This window comes from Trichophyton rubrum, assembly GCF_000151425.1.
Source record: "Trichophyton rubrum CBS 118892 genomic scaffold supercont2.2, whole genome shotgun sequence".
NCBI lineage: Eukaryota > Fungi > Ascomycota > Eurotiomycetes > Onygenales > Arthrodermataceae > Trichophyton > Trichophyton rubrum.
The window spans coordinates 1,128,650-1,151,304 of record NW_003456427.1 but is presented as its reverse complement, the minus strand read 5'-3'; the positions used below and the strand labels follow the sequence as shown (position 1 = coordinate 1,151,304).

At 48.9% G+C, this 22,655-nt stretch overlaps 11 protein-coding genes across 11 annotated transcripts; 3 read left to right on the top strand and 8 right to left on the bottom strand.

The window, feature by feature from the left end:
* The first annotated feature begins 9 nt into the window (after positions 1-9).
* TERG_01986 (Fe-S protein assembly co-chaperone HscB) lies at positions 10-1,508 on the top strand. The gene has a single exon (XM_003237216.2). The coding sequence runs from the start codon at positions 301-303 to the stop codon at positions 1,144-1,146; it is 846 nt and encodes a 281-aa protein (XP_003237264.1). The 5' UTR covers positions 10-300; the 3' UTR covers positions 1,147-1,508.
* Positions 1,509-2,281: 773 nt separating this feature from the next.
* On the top strand, positions 2,282-3,878 carry TERG_01985 (uncharacterized protein; the record flags this gene model as incomplete). Its single annotated transcript, XM_003237215.1, has 2 exons — positions 2,282-2,313; positions 2,468-3,878. 2 exons carry the CDS (start codon positions 2,282-2,284, stop codon positions 3,876-3,878), a joined length of 1,443 nt encoding a protein of 480 aa, XP_003237263.1.
* A 984-nt stretch (positions 3,879-4,862) lies between these two features.
* On the bottom strand, positions 4,863-8,598 carry TERG_01984 (uncharacterized protein; the record flags this gene model as incomplete). Its single annotated transcript, XM_003237214.1, has 4 exons — positions 4,863-4,891; positions 4,960-6,729; positions 6,783-8,286; positions 8,401-8,598. 4 exons carry the CDS (start codon positions 8,596-8,598, stop codon positions 4,863-4,865), a joined length of 3,501 nt encoding a protein of 1,166 aa, XP_003237262.1.
* A 711-nt stretch (positions 8,599-9,309) lies between these two features.
* TERG_01983 (uncharacterized protein) lies at positions 9,310-11,133 on the bottom strand (the record flags this gene model as incomplete). Its single annotated transcript, XM_003237213.1, has 2 exons — positions 9,310-10,953; positions 11,032-11,133. The coding sequence occupies 2 exons, from the start codon at positions 11,131-11,133 to the stop codon at positions 9,310-9,312; spliced, it is 1,746 nt and encodes a 581-aa protein (XP_003237261.1).
* A 626-nt stretch (positions 11,134-11,759) lies between these two features.
* Positions 11,760-13,904, bottom strand: TERG_11787 (uncharacterized protein; the record flags this gene model as incomplete). Its single annotated transcript, XM_003237212.2, has 3 exons — positions 11,760-12,033; positions 12,093-13,227; positions 13,280-13,904. 3 exons carry the CDS (start codon positions 13,902-13,904, stop codon positions 11,760-11,762), a joined length of 2,034 nt encoding a protein of 677 aa, XP_003237260.2.
* A 283-nt stretch (positions 13,905-14,187) lies between these two features.
* Positions 14,188-14,385, bottom strand: TERG_11786 (uncharacterized protein; the record flags this gene model as incomplete). Its single annotated transcript, XM_047750846.1, has 1 exon — positions 14,188-14,385. The coding sequence occupies one exon, from the start codon at positions 14,383-14,385 to the stop codon at positions 14,188-14,190; it is 198 nt and encodes a 65-aa protein (XP_047605545.1).
* A 1,011-nt stretch (positions 14,386-15,396) lies between these two features.
* TERG_01981 (uncharacterized protein) lies at positions 15,397-16,292 on the top strand. The gene is made up of 2 exons (XM_047747841.1): positions 15,397-15,578; positions 15,653-16,292. Exon 2 carries the CDS (start codon positions 15,788-15,790, stop codon positions 16,136-16,138), a length of 351 nt encoding a protein of 116 aa, XP_047603806.1. The 5' UTR covers positions 15,397-15,578; positions 15,653-15,787; the 3' UTR covers positions 16,139-16,292.
* A 4-nt stretch (positions 16,293-16,296) lies between these two features.
* TERG_01980 (uncharacterized protein) lies at positions 16,297-17,391 on the bottom strand. The gene has a single exon (XM_003237210.2). It carries the CDS (start codon positions 17,362-17,364, stop codon positions 16,411-16,413), a length of 954 nt encoding a protein of 317 aa, XP_003237258.1. The 5' UTR covers positions 17,365-17,391; the 3' UTR covers positions 16,297-16,410.
* Positions 17,392-17,741: 350 nt separating this feature from the next.
* On the bottom strand, positions 17,742-18,031 carry TERG_11785 (uncharacterized protein; the record flags this gene model as incomplete). Its single annotated transcript, XM_047750845.1, has 2 exons — positions 17,742-17,887; positions 17,944-18,031. 2 exons carry the CDS (start codon positions 18,029-18,031, stop codon positions 17,742-17,744), a joined length of 234 nt encoding a protein of 77 aa, XP_047605544.1.
* A 378-nt stretch (positions 18,032-18,409) lies between these two features.
* Positions 18,410-19,453, bottom strand: TERG_01979 (uncharacterized protein; the record flags this gene model as incomplete). The annotated part of the gene is made up of 1 exon (XM_003237209.1): positions 18,410-19,453. The coding sequence occupies one exon, from the start codon at positions 19,451-19,453 to the stop codon at positions 18,410-18,412; it is 1,044 nt and encodes a 347-aa protein (XP_003237257.1).
* Positions 19,454-20,337: 884 nt separating this feature from the next.
* On the bottom strand, positions 20,338-22,449 carry TERG_01978 (uncharacterized protein; the record flags this gene model as incomplete). The annotated part of the gene is made up of 2 exons (XM_003237208.2): positions 20,338-20,756; positions 20,814-22,449. 2 exons carry the CDS (start codon positions 22,447-22,449, stop codon positions 20,338-20,340), a joined length of 2,055 nt encoding a protein of 684 aa, XP_003237256.2.
* Positions 22,450-22,655: the final 206 nt, after the last annotated feature.

The window sequence follows — 22,655 nt, the reverse complement described above, 5'->3', positions numbered from 1 at the left end:
AATAATAAATAAATAAACAGAATTTTTAATTGGTTGGCCGCTCTACGCGGATTGAATATAATGCTAACTCCGACCATATTAATTACGTAATAAATTTCTGATTAGAAATCAAAGTTATCTTATCTTATCAGATACAGATTCCCATCAGATAAAAATAGCCGCTTTCTCAAACATCCAAAGTTGAAATCAAAAAAAAGCGCCGGCCATCAACAAATACACGTCGCCTTGAACTATACCTGTTTCCCAGAGCAAAACATCGCAGATATTGTATTGCTCTATCATTCATAACTTCTCTATACCATGCACAAGAGTATTCCCTCTTCCGCCGTCTTCCGGCGTATCGGACCGACGCCTGCTCGACAACCGTTCGGCCAAACGTACAGCAGAATTGCTCAACGCGACAAGGAACAGTGTTTTCTCTGTCAAAACGGACTATACAGACGGCTTACACACTCTCAGTCTCGGAAATTCAACACTCTATGCTCCCTGCCCTTCCAGAGCCCACTACCGAGAGCTGCTTCCAGACGAGCCGAACCTGCATCGCAACCAACCTCCGAAGATATATCACCGGGTCTGGCTGCAAAAATCCCTGATATTACGACACACTACACTATATTCCCCAAAACTTTGCCGAAAGGTCCTCCGCCAAAGGGTGCATTTGACATTTCGCTACCCGACCTTCGCCGCGAATTCCTCTCCCTCCAAGGCCTTGCACACCCGGACAAGTTTCCTGAAGGCCCAGCAAAGCGAAAAGCGGAAGCCCTATCGTCCCGAATTAATGAAGCCTACCGTGCGTTAGGGGATCCATTAGCTCGCGCGCAGTACCTTCTCGCCTCCCAGTATGATATCGACGTGACAGCCGAGGATGGCGCCAACAAACACCCGCAAAGCCCCGAGACCCTAATGCAGGTGATGGAGGTGCAGGAAGCCGTTGAGGAGGCAGAAGACGAGAACGTAATCGCCGACTTGAAGGTGGAAAATGAGGAGCGGATTGCGCAGACGGTGAACGAAATGGGTAAGGCTTTTGAGTCGGGCGATATCGACAGTGCTACGAAGCTGTGCTCTAAGCTTAAATTCTGGTACACGATTCGAACTGGACTGAGAGAATGGGAACCGGGAACTAGAAGTGTCAGGCTGGTCCATTGAGTGCTGGAGGATGTGTTGATGATCATGGGACGTATATTGGACGAAACCGACCTTGTAAATAATTGTACTTTTTTCTCAACTAGAATGTATACACATGCCTAGAATAGAGCTCGAATACAGAATTTTATGCCATTTATTCCAAGTATCTGTGAAGGTATCAACACCTCCGTAAATTAGCTATATTGTGGGTATGACGTATCAATTGCATTTGCCAGTCTGATGATGCTTGTTATAACAACACCTCAACGCGCCAAACTCCGTCCACTCTTTTTCAACTCTCTCGACACACTTCGATGGAGAAGTCTAACACCGGATGGATGGCCTTACGGGCAGGCTGAAACAGGCCGGCCTGGCCGTCTGGCATGCTGAATTATTATGCAGTGCTTTGTAGCGCGCCGGCTGGCCGTCTAGTTATCTACCTCCGCGCAGCCGTCCATCAGTACCTATACCCGATTATCCAGCTTCACCGTCAAAACGGCTCTGATTTGCCCCTCGAGCTAACTCATGCTCTCTAGCTGGACCTCAGCTTGCTGCCTGCCGGCGGTTCGAGAAGCCATACCCTCGAGTCAGCCAAGATACGGCAAGGTATGGCTGCAGCAATAGCGCGCCCATTGGGCACACATCCATTAGTGGATTGACACCGCAAGTCTGTCCGTCTCCGGCCTTGCATACTTAGCCCGTCGCTGCAAGAATAGAGACGAGGCTTGCATTGCTGTGGGCTTTGCGGGACACCTTGCCAACCTGAGACTCGCATCTGCAGCCTCGAGGCTGGTTCGAGACGGGCTTCTGCGTCGCTGACCTACACGTAGGCCGGGCGGCAGAGAGCCATTTATGCAGGAGCAAAGATCCTGAAGCGCCAGCATCCTTTATGCGCCTACCTTGCGGTATTCAAGGAGTATTCGAAACTGCGCCGGCCGGGGGGTCATGACCCGAAGTGTTTATAAGAAGGGGAAAGCCGCCGCTGCATGCTATGCTTTCTTTTCTTCTCACTCGGACCATCGCCTGTTCAGAAAAAATTTTCAAAGCCGCGTTTGTGCGATATTCCGTTGATATTTCAGTCAATATCGACAACTGCTTTACGCGCCGTTGACTGTTGGAATCCGGAGTTTGCGCTCTCTATTGACGCTCGCGCAAAATGGCTTCAGTTCCAGGCCCAGATTACAGAAGGTACGCTTTTATTTCAACCGGCGGTTAGGCTGTCTATAAGGATTTGTGTGATGGCGATTCTTCCAAGCCATTGAAGAAATATACCCTCAGCATGGAAGAGGCATACCAAATGGAATAACCGCTGACCAGCCGTGGCCTTCTTCTGGACAAACAGTATTATCAACTCTCCTCAGTTCACATTCTTGATCGGACCCGGCCACTCTAAAGTCACCATCCAATCTGGTCTTGCCAAACATGTGTCTCCCCGGCTCGATGGGCTCATGAACAACGGCCATACTCGCGAATCCCGGCACCGTATCGCAGTGCTGGAGGACGAAGACGTTGAGACGTTCACTGGCTTCTGTGAATTTGCGTACACTGGAGATTATACCGTTCCCGTTCGTCAGACCAGGTCTGATCTACCAGAGTCTTCGGAATATGGAGAACCTGGCTCCCCAGCTGCGAACCTTCATGTACCGCCGCCGGCACCATCGCCCCCTTCCTCTCCAAAAGCACCACGGCCAGAAGATTCATGCGCCATCTGGGACGACGAAGATGATCTTCCAAAGGAAGAGCCCGCCGTGGTCCAGTCTCAGGCACTTGTTGTGAAGGAGGGCCCCCAGCCTCAGCCTCAGCCCCAGCCCCAGCCCCAGGAAGAGGAAGATGATTCAAAGGGAGCCGCTGACACCGGGAAGAAGAGCAAGAAAGGCAAGAAAGAGAAAAAGGGAAAGAAAAAAGGAGTTGAAGAGCGTCCTGCTGCAAACACTCTCACTCCCCCTAAGACTCCCCCACCAACGGAGAATAAAGAAAAAGTCAAAGATATTGCCGTGACTGATGAGAAAAATACTGAGGCCGTTACTGCAGTAGTTCCATTTCAGCAAGAAGAGAAGCCTAAAGCGAAACCTGAAGAAAAGCTCGAAGAAACCCAAAACACGGATTCTGGCGATTGGCCTGAATTCCAGGCAACTCAAGCAGAGTCAATACTCGGGACATCCAAGTCCGAAGGCTCTGAGAGAGGAGAACCCTTCTTCCCCCTTCCATCTTCCCGACCCGCTGGTGTGTCTCTATGGGATGAATTCACTGCAATTCAATACCCACAGTACGAACGCAGGGCCAATCCTCTAAGCCATTCCCAAGCAAACAGCGACTCCCGTGACGTTCCTTACATCTTATACCATGCCAAAATCTATGTATTCGCTTCTCGTTACCTCGTTCCGGCTCTTGCGCAGCTCGCCCTTACGAAGCTCCATCGAGAATTGATCTCATTTCCTCTGCGATCATCTGGCCATGGCTATGGGGATAACGGTACTATACCCTATGTATTAGAATTGCTACACTATACGTTCAAGAACACCAAGCCATATGACCCGAGATTTCCTTCGTTGGATGCTAGCGCAGACCTCCCTTCCGAGAGGGAGAACCGACTTCGCAAACTCACAACTCACTACGTTGCGTGCAAAGTGAGGCAGCTAGCTACTTATAGACCGGAAGTGCACCATGCAGAAGGAGATGCTCCACTGACTTTCCGTGATCTCCTGAATAAGACCGGAGAATTGGCCTCTAATCTTGTCTTCCAACTGATGTAAACGGGTCTCTTCGACATTTTTGTACCCTCGTTCTTCTTTCTCTCGTTATGTTCTGTTTGCTTTTGATACCTTTCTGTTTGCAAGATATCCCCTTAGCCAGCTTGTTCTTGAGTATTTCTTGTTCATATGCTTTATGTTAGGGAGTTGGCCTTGCTGGAAAACTTGTACGCTTAATGATGCTATGTGGCCCTGATATCAATGAGAATACGCCTTCAATTACGCTATGACGCGTTACTACTACACCCTAGCAAGATGAAGACTAGAGGTATATAAGTAGGGCGGATGTTTGAGCAGAATTTTGCTAAAATACAGCAGGGTTGTAACAAATATATTCGGCTTAAAGTGCATATATGGCACGGAGTCATGGTGGATTGATATGAAATGTTTGTTAGGATTGATTGGGGAGATAAACAAGCATGCTAATAGATGTAGAAATTTGCGGAAATGTTCATAAACCATTCAAACACTAAATTTGAGGAATATATAGGCGAGATTGAAAGAGCTAGGTATAACGATAGAAGGTAAATGTGCCCGATAAACAATTATCTGATAAGAATGAACAAAGAAAAGAGCTTGTGACGGAGAAAATGCTGTCTATAAGTGATTATCCTAGTTGGCATGATTAAGCTGAATCATGCAAAAGGCCTGAGAGACAGAGGAAAGGATCATGTTGAAACAAACTATGGGCACAAGAAAGGTCAAGTCAGGCAGGTATGGGGATACCTCGAGGAGGGAAGAAGATGGAGAGGTGTTTGAGAACAAATGAAAAGCCGCAGGTTACGCAGTGGCATGGATCCAAATGGCAATTGAACAACTCTTTGCGAGCAAAATATGTAAGAATAGGTTCTTGCTAAACCAGGGATGGGGAAGTTGTTTATTAGGGAGACGGAGGCTGGTGAGAGGTAAGGATGTGCGCAAATGATATCGTTATTCTTTGTGGAGTCATTCGTAAGTAGATCAAAAGTTCAGATGGGTTAGACCGTTCTAGGCAAAACCAAATGGATTGGATGGAGCTAAGCAATAAGTTAGTCAAGAAAATCATCATAAATATCATACATAACCAAGGGTTAGGATAACGTACTGGCTTGAGCAAGATTTGCCTTCCCAGTTGGCTGAGGCATAATTTTCTTTGGAGTATCTTTGTGGACACCGAAACGTACAGGAGGAGCAGGGCCTGTCTTTTGAGGTAGAAGTGGAGCAGCTGCAGGCTGCTGTGGAATTGGTGGTGGTGATGGTGTGAAACTTGTCGGAGGCACCCCAAAACCGTTTGCACCTGTGCGCTGAGGCTGGAGGGGAGGAGGAAGAACAGAGTTGATGGACCCGGTTGGCAAGGGTGGTGGTTGCTGTTGTTGTGGCTGTCCAAATTGGGGATAACCTGTGGGCTGAGGAGCCAAAGCTGGGAACGTTTGCTGCTGGACAGGCGAAGTGGTCTGGAATGGTTGCTGCTGACCACCCATGAACTGCTGAGGAGAACTCATGAAGGATTGTTGCTGTGGCATCTGGGGTCCAAACTGCCCAGTCATCGCCGGAACCTGAGAAGGGAATCCTGTTGGCTGAGACACCAACTGCTGTTGCTGGAACCGCTGTTGATTAAGTTCTGCTAGGCTGTGGCCCGGAGGGGCTATGTGCGGAGCTGTGGATGGGATGCCGGTGAGTTGAGGTTGTAGCGGCTGTGTTATAAAGCTGTTTGGAGGGTTATTTGGCGCAGAGAGTGGTCTAGGGGGTGGAGGAGGAGTGAGGAATCCTTGACCAACTGCTGTAGCAGGAGGCTGAGGCCGTTGTCGAGGTGGCATAGCAGTTTGCTGGGGCTGCAGCTGGGGTTGGACGTATCCAGTCATCTGCGGTGCAATAGCCTGCATCTGAGGCTGGCCAAGTTGTGTAAAGAACTGAGGGTTTGCACCTGGTTTCTGAGGTTGTGTTGCCGGTGGTGCTTGAGTAGCTGGAGGCTGCGTAATAGCCGGCTCGGCTGGCTTGGTTGTAGGGGCTGGAGCAGTTTTCGTGGGTTCCAAGGGGGTTTGAAGTAAAGACAGGTCTGCCATAGCGCCAGTCAATGCAGGTTGGCTTGCAGCAGTAGTTGGAGCAGAGGATGGGGCGGTTGAAGCCGCAGCTTTGGATGGTGTCTTAACCTCCCATGCGTCGTCCTCAAACCCTGCAGGTCCATCCTTCTCCTTATCTTTTCCATCAGCAGGCGCAGATTTGTCCTTGGGAGCAAACGCTTTTGGATCAACCACGTCGCTGGCTTGAGCTGCAGGGGCAGGACGCCCCTTGCGAGTATTATTTCGTAGTGCACCACCAGGACCGGAAAACAGGCCTCCACTGGCAGGCTCTTCTTCACCATCAGCGAATGTGACGTTCCGACCTCCCTTGGCCTTCCGTTTGTATTTCTCATCGACATATTTCATCACTCTTATTATATCACCTTCCTTCAAGCCCAAGGTGCGAAGAACATCCGAAGTGATATCTGGGATGACCGATTCGTCCATTGAATCCTTGGTGAAGTTGCTTGCATAGCGTTCGCACTGATGAGGCCCAACTCCAGCTCTCAAGAAGAAGTCGAACCAGTCGTATTCGGGCTCCTTCTTCACGGAAGCACCAACAACCTTGCGCTCGTTTCCCAATTGGCTGCGGCGGCGGATATCAGATAGTGGCTTATCTTCGTCAAGAGACTCACCGGTGACCTTTTCAACATATTCCAAGTCTTCAATGGACATCTTGGACACTGGGACTGCAATTTTCACGCCATTTTGCTTGTGAAGGTGCATTTTGCCATCTGCCAGGCCAATGAATTCGGCAACAACAGTGAAAGTGCCAGATCTGTCCGTCCATTTTCTCGTTTTTGCGGGATTCGGTTCTGTAGGACGTCAGTGAAATGTACACGAAAGTAAAGGGTATGGCTGGACATACTTGATTTTGATGATTTGCTTTCGCGTCTCTGGCGCTGTGATTGTTGGTTACCATCAATTCTTCCAAGACTGCTCCGTCTACGCGGCAATTTCACACCTGGGCCTACCTCTATGGACCCCGTCCCATCCGAGTCTTGTCTCTTTGAGGAGCGGGTTGCCTGTTTAGCTAGACGTGCTTCTTCAAGCCTGTTCTGTTCAACAGACGACATCCCAGCAGTTACGCCGGACAATGCAGAGTCCACAACCCCTGTTATTTCAATGTAGCTGCTCGGGACAACGCCTTCCCTTCCATTCTTTACTCGTCGGATCATCCACCATTCTTCAGATCTCGAGTCATCCAGGATTATGACTTGATCATCAACACACACAGAAACCTCGTCTTCACCCTGAGCAACGAAATCATATAGAATGATTCCCTTCTTCTTGGCGCCGCTAGTGCCAGCTGCGATGACCTCTCTCAACCCTTCGGCCCTGTATCCGCCAGAGATTTCACCAAGAGCAGCCACTATTTCCTGTGCAGTATCTTTGGCTCCTGCATGGAAATCGATGTTTTTACTGGGCCGGACAAGATCGACAAACACATGCTTGCCCTCGATAGAGTAATGTTTTAGTTTTTCAGCAGTCCACTCCTGGTGAGGACCGTCCTCTGACTTTTCTGGTGATATAAATATTGTTCCAGCCGCAACATTGATTCCGAGTGTTGTTGGCATTTTCTTCCTTTTTCCCATGATCGATATCATTTCACTGATATTGTATATGTGGTATCCGGAGGGTGAAGTCGATGTATGCCGGGGGTAAATGTCATCTCGAAGGGCCAACCTGCTATAAGGAGGAGAAGGTTGGACACCTGTTGATTCTGCCTTGAGAGAATCGTGAGGGGATCGCCCACGAGATCTATCTCGGGAGTAGTCTGCTGACGAGTGCAAATGGGCTCTAGGGGACGGAGGAGGTCTATGTTCCTTGGGTGACGGCAAACGGTCTTTTGGGGATTCCTCTTGAAAGTGCGGACGGCGCGGAAGGGCAGGAGCAGGGGCTTCTTCTTCGTGATCTTCATGCGCGGGCTCCACCGTCGGCGCTGCCACTTCAGGTTCACGAGATGGAAGAGCAGGGATTGATCGAGATTCGCCTGGTTGTTGGGTGTGAAGTATTCCGGCAAGGGCGGCGGCAGGACCAGCAGGTGGTTTTGCGGCTTGAGGAGCAGGGGGCGCTTCTTGTTCGGGCTCCGGCTCCGGTTGCGTTTCCGGCTCGGGCTCAGCATATCCGGTTTCTTCCTGGGCCTCAACAGCTGGAGAAGCTGCAGCATCTGCTCCGGGAGCTTCAATATCGCCTATCACCTGGATATAATTCGACGGAGCAAATCCATACTCGGTATTTACCTGGACCAGAGTCCAGTCCGGGTCAGAGGTGTCAAAGATTAAGATATCAACATCGTCTGCAAACGACACCTCCTCGTCCGTTTGTCGCGTGTAGTCGTAGATGGATTTTGCTCGTTGAATTGGTTGTGCCTGTAGCCATAATAGAGATAACACAGTCAGTTAGGAATCAGGAGATTTTCCAACGAGAAGTCGTATCCAACGAAGACGGCAAACAGAGAACAATAAGGGAAAGGGAGAGCTCACCTCCTCCACGTAGTTGTGAGGGATCAATCCCACGGGCTCTTCGGATTCAAACTCGGCAGTTTTCTTCTTTGCTTTCCACCAGCCGTCATCCGAGGACTTATCCAGTATGTACAGCAAGTCGCCTTCGGCAAACGCTAGCTCATTTTCCCCTTGTGGTGTGTAGTCGTACACAGCAGTGTAGACACCTTCAAAGCCCATCTTGACCACCTCCCACGACGATGACCAACGGTTTGTGTATCCTCCTCTCCTGTAGCGCGTTTATTCTGGTCCCTCGTGGGTGTAAACAGGTATATGCAGCCCTTTGGAATCCGGTCTGGGCAATACGTAATGCACGTTAACGGCGGTGTCTCTCGGTAGGTAGACAACCAGGGCAGGCCGAGCAAGACAGATAGCAGTTCTCTAAACCAATCTTCAGAGACAAGAAATGGACGATAGCAGAGAAATAGGTAGCCGGAGTCGTACGAAAGAAGCCGTCACTGCATGCTCTAGACAGCTGCGTGTAGTGGTGAGGGGGGGATTGTTCAGGTGCGGGAGACTCGGTAGCTAGGTGTCCTCGAGCAGTGTCAACAGGCGCAGACGCAGAAATCGAGCAAAGCAGAGATACACAGCGCTGTTGTAACGAGCCTGTCAGACTGATTGATGCTGGTGCAGCGTTCGCCGGCCGGGTCGTTCGTATAGTTAGTTGCAGAGAGAGATGCTCGCTCGAGGTTCGCCGATGTTTCTCGATGTTCGCACTTCCAGGCTGGGCGAACTGGATGGTGTATTTTATGTGACGGCAATACAGGGGCTAAACATGGTGTATTGTGGTATTTTACAGTGCTAATACAGAAGATTACCTAAACATGGCGATGGATCGATGTCTATAAAAGGGGGAAGGCCGCCGCAGCAACGACCATAAGATATCAATTACTACAGCTCGTCCTTCTCGTCCTTCTCCTTCTTTTCCGCCTTATCAGACTTGCCTGTCTTGTCAGTCTTGTGGAGCTTCTCCTTCTTTGCCTTTGCCACTTTGCTGTCAGTTTTGTATGTTTCATCACTACCAGCTTCAGGCGCAGTTTCATCTGACGCTGCTTGCCCCTGTAGTTTGCGAAGCATCCGTACTTTGTTTGACTTTGGCTGCTGCTTGTTCGTGCTCTTCTTCTTCGTCTGCTGCTTCTGCTGCTCCTGCTGGTCCTTGGGGCTAGTCTCCTTGGAAGTGTCCTTGTCTGCTTTGCCTTCGTTCTCTGCCTTGGTTTCTGGCTCTCCTTCTTCTTCCCCTTCGTCCCCTTCCTCCTCTCTTCCAACGTCATCGAATGGATCATCGATGATCGCCCGAAGTCCCTCTCCCCTGCCTGTAGATATCTCCTCCAGTCGCCAATCTTCACCATCTGCAGCTTCGTCTAATTCCTGCTTCAGCCTCTCGAACTTCTCGCTGGTCACCTTGTGCTTCTTCAGTGTTTCCTTTGATAGAACTTTCACCTTGCCTCCTTCGCTTCTTGCCACGACCTTGATCTTTGGCTCTCCACCAAATCCGAACTGGTCCTTTTCGATTCGCTTCCCGTCCTTTCCTACCGTTTTCATAGCGCCAACTTGGATGTCTCCAACTGTGACGAAAGGCTCATCTGTAGTTTCGACCAGCTCCTTCTTGGCACGTTCCTTCTTGGAGGCAAGAGCCGCTTCCCAGATGGATACATGCTCCGGTGATATAATCTCCCGGCACTTTATGCTGTTCGGCTTCTCTACCTGCGGCGGCTGGAATGCCACATCGTTGCATAGTCTTGGAGTGTAGACCATCATGACATAAGAACATGTGGTAACCTCCTTGATCCATGCAATATGCTCCGGAGATTGTGGATGGCAGTGAAATTGCACCTCAATCTTACGGGGTCTCCTTGTCAAATCACAAATAGTACCCCGTTCGAGGTATTGCACCAAGTACCACGACTCTCCCTTGGTTTGCAACGCAGCCACCTCAGTAGAGGCCGCCGTAGGCTGGCCACGCTCTGAATTCTTTTGGAACCTTCCGAGGACATAGGTTTTTGAGTCCGGATCTTCTGCCGGTGGATAGACAGGAACCCCTTGTCCGGGAACTCGTGCATGAAACTGCCGTACCTCCTTCATATAGCAGAAGGAATATGACCACCAGCCTGCAGCGTAGTACAGACATTTCCCTTCAAGGTCACTGAGCAGCTCAAGGCCCCGGTTGGTTGCCCTCGCTAGCTCAAGTGCCTCGTCTTCTGGGTTAGGTGTAGAAGTAGATGTATTATCCTTTCCGGTGGATGATACACTTGGAATTCCACAAAGGAACCGCTGGCCATCCAGAACCATTTCATGATAAGAGTCGATTTCTACATCATCCTCATCTTTCATCAATTCCTCATCATCAGCTTCTGATTCTCCTTGAAGTGGAGCCTGTTCTGATAGATCGAATCTCTCATCCTGGGAAACGATATTCGGTGCGTCTGATGGTTGAGAAGGTGTATTCGTGGAATCCTTATGTCTTGACTGAGATTTGACAAGCCGTAGTTGTGCGTCTGATTCTAATATATACTCGTCAGGAAAGACTACCTCGAACTAAGATGAGCGGCAATTGTTAGAAGCTTGTGTTTCTCCGATCATAATTTCTTCCGGCAAGTAGTACTGATGCCATACCTGAGGGTTCGCTAGCACATCATCCTGTATGCTAAATGGCTTGTGGGCAGCCAACGCAAAGCTTGCGCCAGCTAATAAAGCTGTGAGTGTGCGGTGTCGCATGCTTCAAAAGATATTCCCAACGAAGTCGAGGCGAGTAATTCCTCGTTCGTTCGGTTATTAATCAATGAGTCCGGCCACAAGCTATTTCAGCGCTTGAATCATGACCTATGTAAAGAGAAATGAACGATTTGGTGATGTTGTTCGTTTCGACGTGTTTGATCAAATTATTGACAAGAAGCCATGTTTGTTTGGGAAAAGAGTGACTAGGCGAATGCGCATTAGCTCTATATAGGCAGCCAATGTAAAAGTCAGCAATTGCACGCCGGACAGCATATCAACAGCAGTATCAACTTACCTAGTTATCAAATTGTATATCAAGAGGATGGACTGGATGTATTTCGGCTTTTCCAATTCATTGAAAGGTGGCTCGATGTTCATGGTTACGTAATACAAACCCTACGACGTCATTTCCGATAAGATAAAAGAAAACAAAAGGGGAAAAAGGGCAGTTCTTATCAATCTACAACTCATCGATAACATCGGAACACAGGGGAATAGAAATAACATGAAATGAATGCTCCAGTAGATACCTAGGATAAAAAGTTCTATATAACACAATCCGCTGGAAGAATGGGAAATCCCCGATAAAACTGGGTACGCACTTTTCATCAAATGGCGGTTTAAGTTTATTCTGTTCGCAGCACTGGCCTTCCTCGCCGTTTGCTAGCAGTAGTCTTCTTCTTGTGGCCTTTTTCAAACGCAGCTGCACTTCCGTGGTCTCGGCCTACGTTATCGAGATCCTTTACTTTGTAAATTCGAATGATCCAGTTTTCACTAGTGAATGCCTCCTCGATCGTGGTTAGTTGAGGCCCTTGAGAGGGAAGTCGGACACCACGGACACGGTCTTGCGCTTGGCCGGGAGGAAAGAGGTTGTGAAAGTCATAGTAGGACATTTTGTACCTAGTAGCAGCTGTTAGTGAAAGGAAAGCCTTGGTACAAGTCACTCCAGGTATACTTACATTAGACTGTTGCGCATCGCTGGGCTAGCATGCTCGTCCACGCGATATTCTCCGCGATCAGTGAAAAAGTCTCGTTCCTTGACCTCTTCAGGCCAAATACCTTCAGCAATGCGAATCATCCACAAAAACTTGTTGATGTCATCTCCAGAGTATCCTAGTAGACCTCCGAACACGACAAGCACGTAGTCCACATCGTGCTGTCGTAGGATAGGATAGCTGACTTCTTCACTGGAGCTCATTGCTTTACCAACTGTAGCAATATGGGTGTTGTTCCAGGTATTGTTGTCAACCAAAGTCGGTCGATCGGCCATACCTCCAATTTGATATCCGTAATCCCACCATGCCATTATCTTGGTATTCTTAGGGGTATTCTGTCGAAGCCAGTAGTACGCTTCACGGTAGTCATCAATAATAAATTGACTGCCATCAGGCAATCTGCTGGCTAGTACGACAGAGGGGGAGGAATAAGCGTTGGAGGTGACCCAAGTACAGTGGGCAACGAAGAAGAGAAGATAGACCAGAACAGTTCCTGACACGACTAGCTTTGAGAAGTTCGAGTAGATACCCACAACCTTATTGCGAGCAATGCGTAGGCCGCCTTGAGCCGACTTATCGCCGGATCCTTGTTTTTTGGCGTCCGGATTGGAGGAGTCCATACGTAGATAGACATCCAATATCTGCGACAGGGCCAGTCCGGCAGCAACGCATACCACAGGGGTAAGGGTTAACATCAATCGAACCATGACTCCGGCAAAGTAACTGGCCAGAACGGCGTAGATAATAATAAAGACATGCTCATCTTTAAGTCTGTAGAAACACATGTATACGCCTGGTGGGAAGAGCCAGATCATCATGTTCAAGTCGAAATAGAAAGCTGGCCAGGAGGTAGGCTGATGTTCTGAGACGGATGCAATGATAGGGATGTGAATCTTTGCGTAGCCAGTATCCCACAGCGAGTAGAATCGTCCACTCCATGGGGCAATGACTCCTGAGACCGTCAAGAGTACCAGTCCAGCAAATGACACGATGAAAACCAAGAGGACAAGGCTAGTAAGAACAGTCTGGAACTGTTTGCTGGGAACCTGGGCACGCAGGAACTCGACAAAGGCAACAATTTGAAGGAGGCCAAATATACCTAGCCCAATGGTTAGCAGAATCCAGTACGCATGGGTACCAACCGTACTTACCAAGAGCTGCCATGTGGTCACTGTTGCGAATTGGTAGGAAACCAACGAAAGGAATTTGCATGCTGGCTAGGGTTCCAAGAGCATACCACGTGGTATAACTGATATATAGACGGGATGTATACCTTCCCATGCAAATAAGGACGAAGACATGTAGAGGAATCAAATTGGTAATGAACACATATCCACCCCAGGCAGACACCATGTACCCGTAGAACAAAGCTGTCAAAGCACCCCACATGATCGATCCGTTCTTCACAGCCTTGATCCAGAGGAAGAATGTAAAGACGAGAAGGAAGATGGCAATTGCTTCGTTATCGTAACTTCCAGCCACAGAACGGGAGATGTAACCCGGCGCAATTCCAACAAAGGCAGCGGCTAGAAGACCGGCTGATGGAGAGGGAGCCATCTCTGTAGTGAGGAGGTACATGGCCAGGGCTGTCAGGCCAGAAAAGGCGGGAGCAAGTAAGACGCATACGTTTCGAATATCGACGGGAAGAGCGAGAAGTCGGAGGAGTTTATAGATAACACCGCTGGTGACCATTAAGCCAGGGTAAAGAGTGCCACCAGTGACACGTCCGAGGGGATGCCATGTTCCTGAATAAAACTCCGTCAGTATAAAGGTCATTTTTCCAGGGACAGCAGAACCGTCTACCCCAAAGGGTGCGGCGGGGAAAGAATGTAGAGCTTCATACGGTCATCGAACCAGTCCCAGAACTTGTAAAAACCATGCTCAACCAGGTATTTTGTAGCTCGGAAATTAAACCATGGATCGACTATATCGGCGCATTATGGTCAGTTACAGTCGGCTTCGCAGGGAAGAATATTGTTGGACTGATCTCCATAGTCCAAACGGGTAATCGTACATTCGTGGATAATACTTTCAAATCCTAGTTAAAGCAGCAAAACAGTTAGCCATTACGCTCGATATTGGTCTGTAGGACGTAGTAAAGTGAATTGATTGCGGAGACATCCATACTTATGACACTGAACAATCTGCTGGAGACTGCTGCTGCGGCGATGAGCAGTAAGATAACGACACGCAGCAGCCCACGGGTGTTTTCAGAGGTGCTGCCCTTTAGAAACGGCTCAATTGCACCGCTGGCCATGATGGCCCGACGAAGGAAGAAGAAGCTAGAGACGAGAAAGAGAAGACAGCCTTGACTGTTGCGCTCATCGATCAACTTCAGCTTGTCTTGCTGAAGCTGCTGCCGCTGCTCGTCTTTCTAGACTTGCGAACGCAACACGCTGGCTTTGAGCTTAGTCAGCAGAACTGGCCAACTTCCGGTGCCAAACTTCGACTTTGATCATTTTGGCTGCTTCATTTCTCTCATAAACTACACTGATGCCCAATTCGATCATTTCCTGAGCTGTCTGCTTTACTTCTTTGCGCTAAATATGAAGCTGTTTCCTGCTCAGAACCAAAGATAGCAACTATTCGACTTCTGTGCGGAGCTTCCTCCAGCAATCGCGGTAACTCGGAAAGATTCCTCTCATGGGTTACGACTAGGGAGGGCATACCCAACCTTGTGCCTATCAAATAGCAGCCTCATCACAAAACATATGGCCTACTATGGAGGGAAGACACCGAGCCAAGCAGGCAACCGTCTGATTCGGGGAATGGCCCCCAAAATTCCACCAGTTGACGGCGCTAAGCTGCATTGATTTCACTGCGCCGCACATGGGACCCTGGGTTACCCCCTGGTCAGCTACTCTACCATGCATGTTGACTGGCTGAGAAGCCATTATTTGGCACTGACCGCCTTGGATACTATGAGTCATATCAGTTTTTGAGGCTTTTTGTCCATTCATTCAACCATCCTTAAGCACAACGTTGCTCAGACACCGCACATGTTGCTGCATGGCTTTTTTGCAAAGGGGTGGCCGCCTCTGATATTAGCGAGTATCCTTGGTCTTTTACCGAAGTGTTTGCAGTATCGGGGCTTATCTAGTTTGCGCTGGCACCACATTATCCAATCGTTGGAACAGGGCTACTTGCATTGCAGCCTTTCCCGGAACAGGGAATCACAACTGTCGATTGCTCGATGTTGCTGCCTTGATAAGGTCTCTCTCCTTTTCCTGTCATTTCCCACCCTCTGCTTTGCGAGGCAAATGACTATATAAACCCCCTACTTTTTTGGAATCTTCCACTTTTATATAATAATTCAAAGCAGAGCCAGATATTACTTATGAAACAAGGCTTTCTAATACCGCCTACTTACTCCCAAATTATCCCCTACTTTTTCACCACTACGAAGCACTTTCGAGAACTATTTGCTACTTCTCAAGATGCCACCAAATTGTGAGATGCCGTCCAGCTCTAAGACAGCAGCCATGACAACCAGGGAGAAAGCCAATCTCATCAAACAATTGCAGGATGAAGCACTCCGTAATCTTTCTCCGAACACCCTTTACATTGTACTCTATCTCCGATCGGATCCTCCTGAACCAAACAATTTTCACTGGGGTTTCTACTTCCACGGGGAGCATGTGGGTGGATGGAAATATCACATGAGAAATTTGGGTGATGGATGGATAGCGGACCATGGAACGTCTTCCGGTGTCTTCAAATCAACATTTCTCTGTGTTCTCATCCAAATCGCAGATATTCCGAGTGCAAAAAGGGACCAACTTGACCAAATCATGCGATCTCGTGATGGAGATGTCAATTCTATCCCTGGAATGAGCTGCAGAGTCTGGCTACTAGAAATCCTACATCAGTTGGCTCAGCAGGGTTTAGTCAGGTGCAGTGACTGTAAAGCTCTAGAGCAGGAGTGTTTCAGAATTGGGAACCATCACAGCTATGGAGCTTCGAAGAATAATCAGCCACGCCCCGTTGTGAAGTCTGAGCTGTGCTATTAAATATCTTCTCCCCGAATAATGAAGTTGATGGGCTGCCCAGAAAGCTAAGGGCATACATACGGGAATATCTCTGGAAATCTCTGAATATTAATTATATAGCTTTACCATGTCAGCTAGCGATATTTCATTTACCAAATCTCAACTCGATCTATTTTATATTTATTATACATTGGTTTCTTAGGTATAAATTAATTTAAGAAGCGGGGATGAAGCACGACAGTAGTTATGTATGGTGGATGGATTAAAATAACAAAATAATCCTCCCGTATAGGTCACATTCCGACATACGAATCAACTGTCAACAGATTCAAGGCAACATCTGAAGATAGCTCCTGCGAATACTGGTCCCCTCCCATCCATGCAGCCACTTGATACCACCAGCTATTCCGCCCAAACCTCATAGCTGTAGTAAATTCCCAGTATTCGGGGTACCACCCGGCAGATTCCCAATCTAGAAAGCCTGACAAATGTCCGTCGTTGTCAACAAGGATATTGTGAGCTTTAAAGTCGCCATGGGTGAACACCACCCGATGTGGCCTTTCGTATATCTTCCTCGCTTCCACTAGCGTCTCCTGGAACTTTTCTTTCGAGGGAAAACCGTGTGCTGAAGCGGCAGAAAAAAGATAATCATATAAGTCCTCTTGAGTTGTGAACGGCCCCATGATATGGCGCGGAACCCGCTGGCTCAATATCGGGGTTCTAAGCACGGAACCGGTGAACAGCTTCTCGGGAGGGCTCCATTGACGCATGGCATCTACACAGGTTTTCAACTCCTCGAGCCATGGTTCCTCCCCTTCAACCTGTAGTAGATCATCAGAGTTCTCAAGGGTTATTCCGGGAAGCCTCGTCATCAAGATCGAGAAAGTTCTATTGAATGGTTGATTTGGATGTTCGCCGCAACAAAGAAATTTGGGAGCCGGAATTCCAGCTGCTGCTACCATTTGCATTGCTGCGACCTCCTCCAAGTTCGTTCGATCCGTCCATTTCATAAGTAGACCGAATGGCAGCTGGACAATGTTGTGATCAAATGGAATGCCGAACCAGTGGCAGTACCATTTGGAAAAGTGGCATAGACCTCTATGAATGAGCCCCCAGATGAGTCTAACTGTCCTGCCTGGTATGTGAGGGACTGGAGGAGTTATCTCAGATACTCGAAGCAGTGCTGGACGTTGTCGTGGCCATGTATAGTCGGGCCGAAGAATCTGGGGCATCCACAGGCTGGTCATCTCTTGGATGCGGGAACTTCATATAACAGATTTTGAAGGTCAGCCGCCTCTTGATAGTAGAGCCTGCAGCTAAGAAGTACCCGTAGCTGTAAAACGGCGCGACACACAGAAGGATATCTATCTTCCAGGTAATAATAATATACACTTGATTGCTATTTATTTATCCCTTGAAGTTACCTTGTTAAGCTATTTAAACTTTCAACGACAAAAAAAGGCCCAGCCAAGCAAGGTGGATGATGACATAAGCACGCTGCTTTAATCCTGCTTGTTCGAGCCCAAAAAGTCCTTTGCTTTGGTCACGCTGCAATATCAAGGGACGACGATGGTTAGCATCCGGATACATCCCTCAATAATTGAAACACAGCAAAGAGAATGCCTTACTGTCCCTGGTCATCGATCTCACCACCCTCTTCTGGCGGAATAACCCGGTGATCACTCCCGCTGGCCGTCGAGCCAGGTCCTACCCTCACCTGTGCGCCTGGGAACTTATTCTCTGCACCTGCATCGACGCCGGTTTCTTGGGCTGGTAGAAGAAGATGTCAGCATGGGATTGATAACTGAGAAGAGAGGGATACGAACCGGTATCGCTGATGTTCTTCCCTCCTCTACCGGTCTTTGCCTGGTACGAGTTGAGGTCTTTCTCGGCTTGATATGCTTCCTGAGACATGATCATAGATTGAATAGACGTATATTGGTAGGTGACTGGAATGTTAATTCGACCAGAACAGGTACGGAGTATGGCGGTTTACTGTGAATATATAAATAAGTAGAATTTGCTATGACATCATGTTACAAGATATATGGCTACTTTGACGTAAGATATTATGAACAGGGACGTGGCGACGATGAACTCCTAACATTCAACAATTTATCAATTAAAGTACATGCAAGAGGAAACATGCAAAGAAATGTCTGAGGGGCACAAAGTCATATCTCATCAATTGAGCCATAAAACGAAAACAGTGCAATGCTCCGGGAAACCCAGCGTGGTACATGAAAATTCTAACCCATATCGAAAATAAGAAATAATCATCAACTAGTCGATCTATAGCATTCTCTTTCCGATTTCGCTCTGCCAACCTCTGGCCCGTTCGAAACCGTTAGAGTGCGACTGGAAGTCACTGATGGCCTGGTAAACGTCCTCCGTGGAGCTCAGGACAAAAGGACCGTACTGGACGACCTGCTGGTCAAGAGGCTGGCCGGCAATTATCAGGAAGCGAGACTCCTCGTCAGACTCGTTTGAAGCCTGGACCGAATCTCCCTCCTGTACGAACTCAACATTGTGGTACTGAGGGATCTTCTTCTTGTTGATAGTAGTGGTGCCTTCGAGGGTGTAGGCAAAGGCGTTCCATCCAATAGGCAGTATTTGGTTGATTCTTCCGCCTGGCTTGAGAGTGATGTCCAGTATCCAGACAGGCGTGTAGGCTAGGTCCTTGACCGAGTCAATGCCATGAGACTTGCCGGAGATGACTTTGATAGTGGCTCTTCCGCCATCCGCAGAGGCAATTGGGATCTCCTGGGCGCGAAGATCACGGTATCTGGGTTCACACATCTTCAGTTTCTTGGGTAGGTCAACCCACAGCTGGATGCCGACATTGGGGCTGCCGTCTGGGTTGTTATGGGGCATTTCAGCGTGCATTATGCCTCGACCGGCAGTCATGAATTGCAGATCGCCTGGGCCGATAGTGCCTTTGTGTCCGGCGAAATCTTCATGATCTACACCGCCAGAGAGAAGGTAGGTGATGGTCTCTTGGCCTCTGTGAGGGTGGTCGGGGAATCCAGCGTCTTTGCCAACGGTGAAATGGTCCAGCATGAGAAAAGGGCTGAAGTTGCGTAGTTTGGGAGTGCCGATGGACCGTCGCACGCGAGCACCCATGCCCTCTGACTTCTCAATGGCCAGAAAGGCCTGTCTTATGGCTCTTGGGGCAGACATGTTGGTATGTACTGGGCTGTTTGTGATGGTGTTATTGGTCAGGGAGCTGTTTGTAGTAGTGCTGGAAGTGTTATAGAGATTCAATGTCTTGACTTGGTATATCGAGGCAACGATGGAAATGAGAATGATGAAAAGAGAAGGAAAAGTCCAGCCCATGGAGAATGAGAGGGTATTTATAGTCGGATATCAGGACGAGAATCTTCTATAAGAAGACTACTAATGCCATGAGTTAGACAGAGTCTTGCTGGCCGTGTGTCCATGACGGAGGCTTTATAAGGCCTTAGGGAAGCCTGAGTAAGACCAGACAAACCAGGCCCACCGCGCAATAACTATAACCTAGTTAATTAAGCTTCTGGCCAATTATTTCTTATGGAACTCCGTGCATGCCGAACCAACTTGTCGGTTCTCCGTCATGTTGTTTGGTTATCGTTGCAAGCTGTCTGGCTGGCCGGCTTGTTTGCTGGTCGAAGGCGAAAACGAGGAAAAAGCAAAGAAGCAGCAAAAAGAAGGCGTTTGTCATCACTGACAAAAGCAAGCCTCGGCTCTGCGGGAGGGCTTAGCGGGCTTAGCGCAGCATGACAAAGACGGCTGTAAGCAGGGAATCCAAGGTAGAAATAGGGCGAAAGGAGCAGAGGCATGGGGATGGCTATGGATGGCTATGGGGCCCTTTGTGCATGGTTTGCTGTTGAATCTGCTTACTCGACGAACAGTCAGATGTTTGGTTTCCCATGGGGGGGTTGCTGGTCGACTTCTTATTCGTTGCATTGTGTGCGTTAGATATGCATCAAGTACGGAGTATAGGCGGTTGGGACGAGATATACAGAGATGTGCTCGAAATTATGGAAATAATGGGCTCCATTAAAGTAAACCTAGCTGAGCATGGGAGGATAGCAAAGGAAATAGAAGGACTCGGGGGATTGTGGTTGATAAGAGGTAAGGGGGATATGGATCAAGGGGATTCGCGTGGGTGTTCATAGTGAACATCCTTTCCCCGTACAGATTTACAGAGTATTCGGCTCGTCTTTCATCGGAGTGTAAGATTACTTTGCAAAGTGCAAGTCGTAAGAGAGCCACTTTCTGGCGTTGATTCCAGCAACGTCCAAGCCTGGAGTTCCGTAGGTGAGTGGAGCAAAGAAGCCGAAGCCCCAGATTGTTGCTCCCAGGATCGCGATAGTAGCGGCCCAGATGGCCAGGAGGCTCTGCCGAGTGTGCTTGATCTTTAGAGGGCCGCGGCCAGGCTTGCTAGCCACGAAGTCCTCGCTCAAGCCGGCGGGGTCAATGTTGAAGATAAACTCGACCAGGGCGCCGGTGACCAGAACAGACGCTACGTGAGAAGGGAGATAGTGGTGCAGGAAGCGTTGTCTGCCCATAAGATAGAACGGGAAGTAGTGAGCTGCCCAGCAGAGGAAGAAGAAACCGGTGCTGTTGTACAGGCGGTGACGGGTTCCTGGGCCCCAAACTAAGTGAATACCATTAGTTCATGACAAACGATGATATGTAGAAGGCATGTACCTACTTTCTTCAAGAGCGTCGATTCCACGACGGAGAGCGAGCTGATCGGCTCCGAGGATACCGACAAAAACCGCGAGCAAACTGCTGCAAAGCCACCATCCAACGGGGTTTCCAAGGAAGTAGATTTGCTCTCGGGTGTCGTTCTTTGTCCAGAAGCTGACACCACGAAGCAAGAAGGGCCACTGGAATGGCTCACTGGCGTACGGATGGCTGCTCGTCAAGGCATTGTTATGGTGGAACATGGCAGCCTGGAGTTCGAGGTACTTCTTCAGGAAACGCATTGGCTGGACCTTGCGGGGTTCCTGGTGGCTTCGAGGGCTGTCTGGAGCCAAAGAGGGGATATCTTCCGCATACCAGAGGTTGCTTGGCTCCTTGGAGTTCTTGTTTCCGTTGATTTCAGCCTGCTTGTATCCCCAGTCTGGCAGAGGATTGGTATGAGTCCACATGGCAACCTTTGAAGGGAAATGGATTAGGTTGAACAGGCTGGAGCGAGTTCGGAATTCCTCATCAGCCTTGCCCTTGGGGACCTGGATCTCGAACAAGGTGTCGTTATGTCGGTTGCCAGCCGCTTCTTCAGGAGAGATGGTGGTAAACTCCTGGTTGGTTGGGTAGCTGGGAGATGCAACATCGTGTGAGAGTAGGAAGGTGTTGGTAGCGACATGGCGGAGCTGCACGATATGTCCATTGCGAACTTTGTGTCCGGTACGGTTATCAGAAGCAAAGGCAACCTGAGGCAGGATTTCCCAGTGGTTGTTGGTGTCGTTGTGAGGGTACCCGGTGACCTGCTGGCCCTGACTGGAGACACGGCCGTCATCATATCGAAGAGGGTAGCGGTCAGGGTGACTGTGTAGGTAGACCTTGGTGTCCTTGTGCCGGAAGGTAAGCACATCATAGTATTCAACTCCCTTGGACTGAGCAAACATGGGGTTATCGCTGAGCGAGGCCTGGAACTCCGGGCTCATGAAGTCATCACCGGGGCCAGACTTGGTGAGAATAGCAAAATGGACCTGGAACCAGAAGAGGTAGATGAAAAAGGGGACGATAATCAATCCGAACGCACGAGCAGCGAAATGGGTACCAAACTCGAATAGACTAAGCTTGCCCTGGCGGCGGTTCACATCAAGCAATCCCCATAGATCGATCAAGACAGCAGATCCAATGGTCACGAAGGTGAAGACACCAACATACTTGGTCGAGATGACACAGCTGAGAGCAATTCCGGTCATAAGCATCCATTTCCACCACTTTCGGCTAAAAGGCTGATGTCTGTTCTTGTGGAATTTGATATAGCAGAGCACACTCAATGCCATTGAAATCACAAGAGTGGCATCAAGTAGAATCAGCCTATCTTCGCCGATATGGGCATTGTCGAACAGGAGTAGACCGGCGGAAAGAACACAGGCAGGAAGCGAGTAACCAGATTCCCACATAATGAGAAACACCACGGGGACGGTCAGGGAGCCAAGCATGGCCGGTAGAGCGCGAAGGGCAACATAAGGCACCTTGTTGTCCGTGTAGGAGTCTCCAATGTTTTCAAAAAGGAATTTTCCATCGAATCCAACTAGCCAGCCGACCAGCGCAAAGAGGAGTTTGGCAAACGGCGGGTGGACATCAAAGAAGTATGTGCCTTGGATATACATTATCAGCCCCTATGCACTTTACATTCTTTCCCTCCCATCTACCCTATTAAGACAATTATATCAAGGTATAGCAATGGATTCTAAACTAACCTTTCCGAAGTGTACTTCATCAAACACCACCTGGTCAGGATAGCTGATCTTCCAAAACCTCGTAGCAAACGCGCCCAGGGTAACCATGACCAGGGCAAGTCTGTAATCCCATTCTG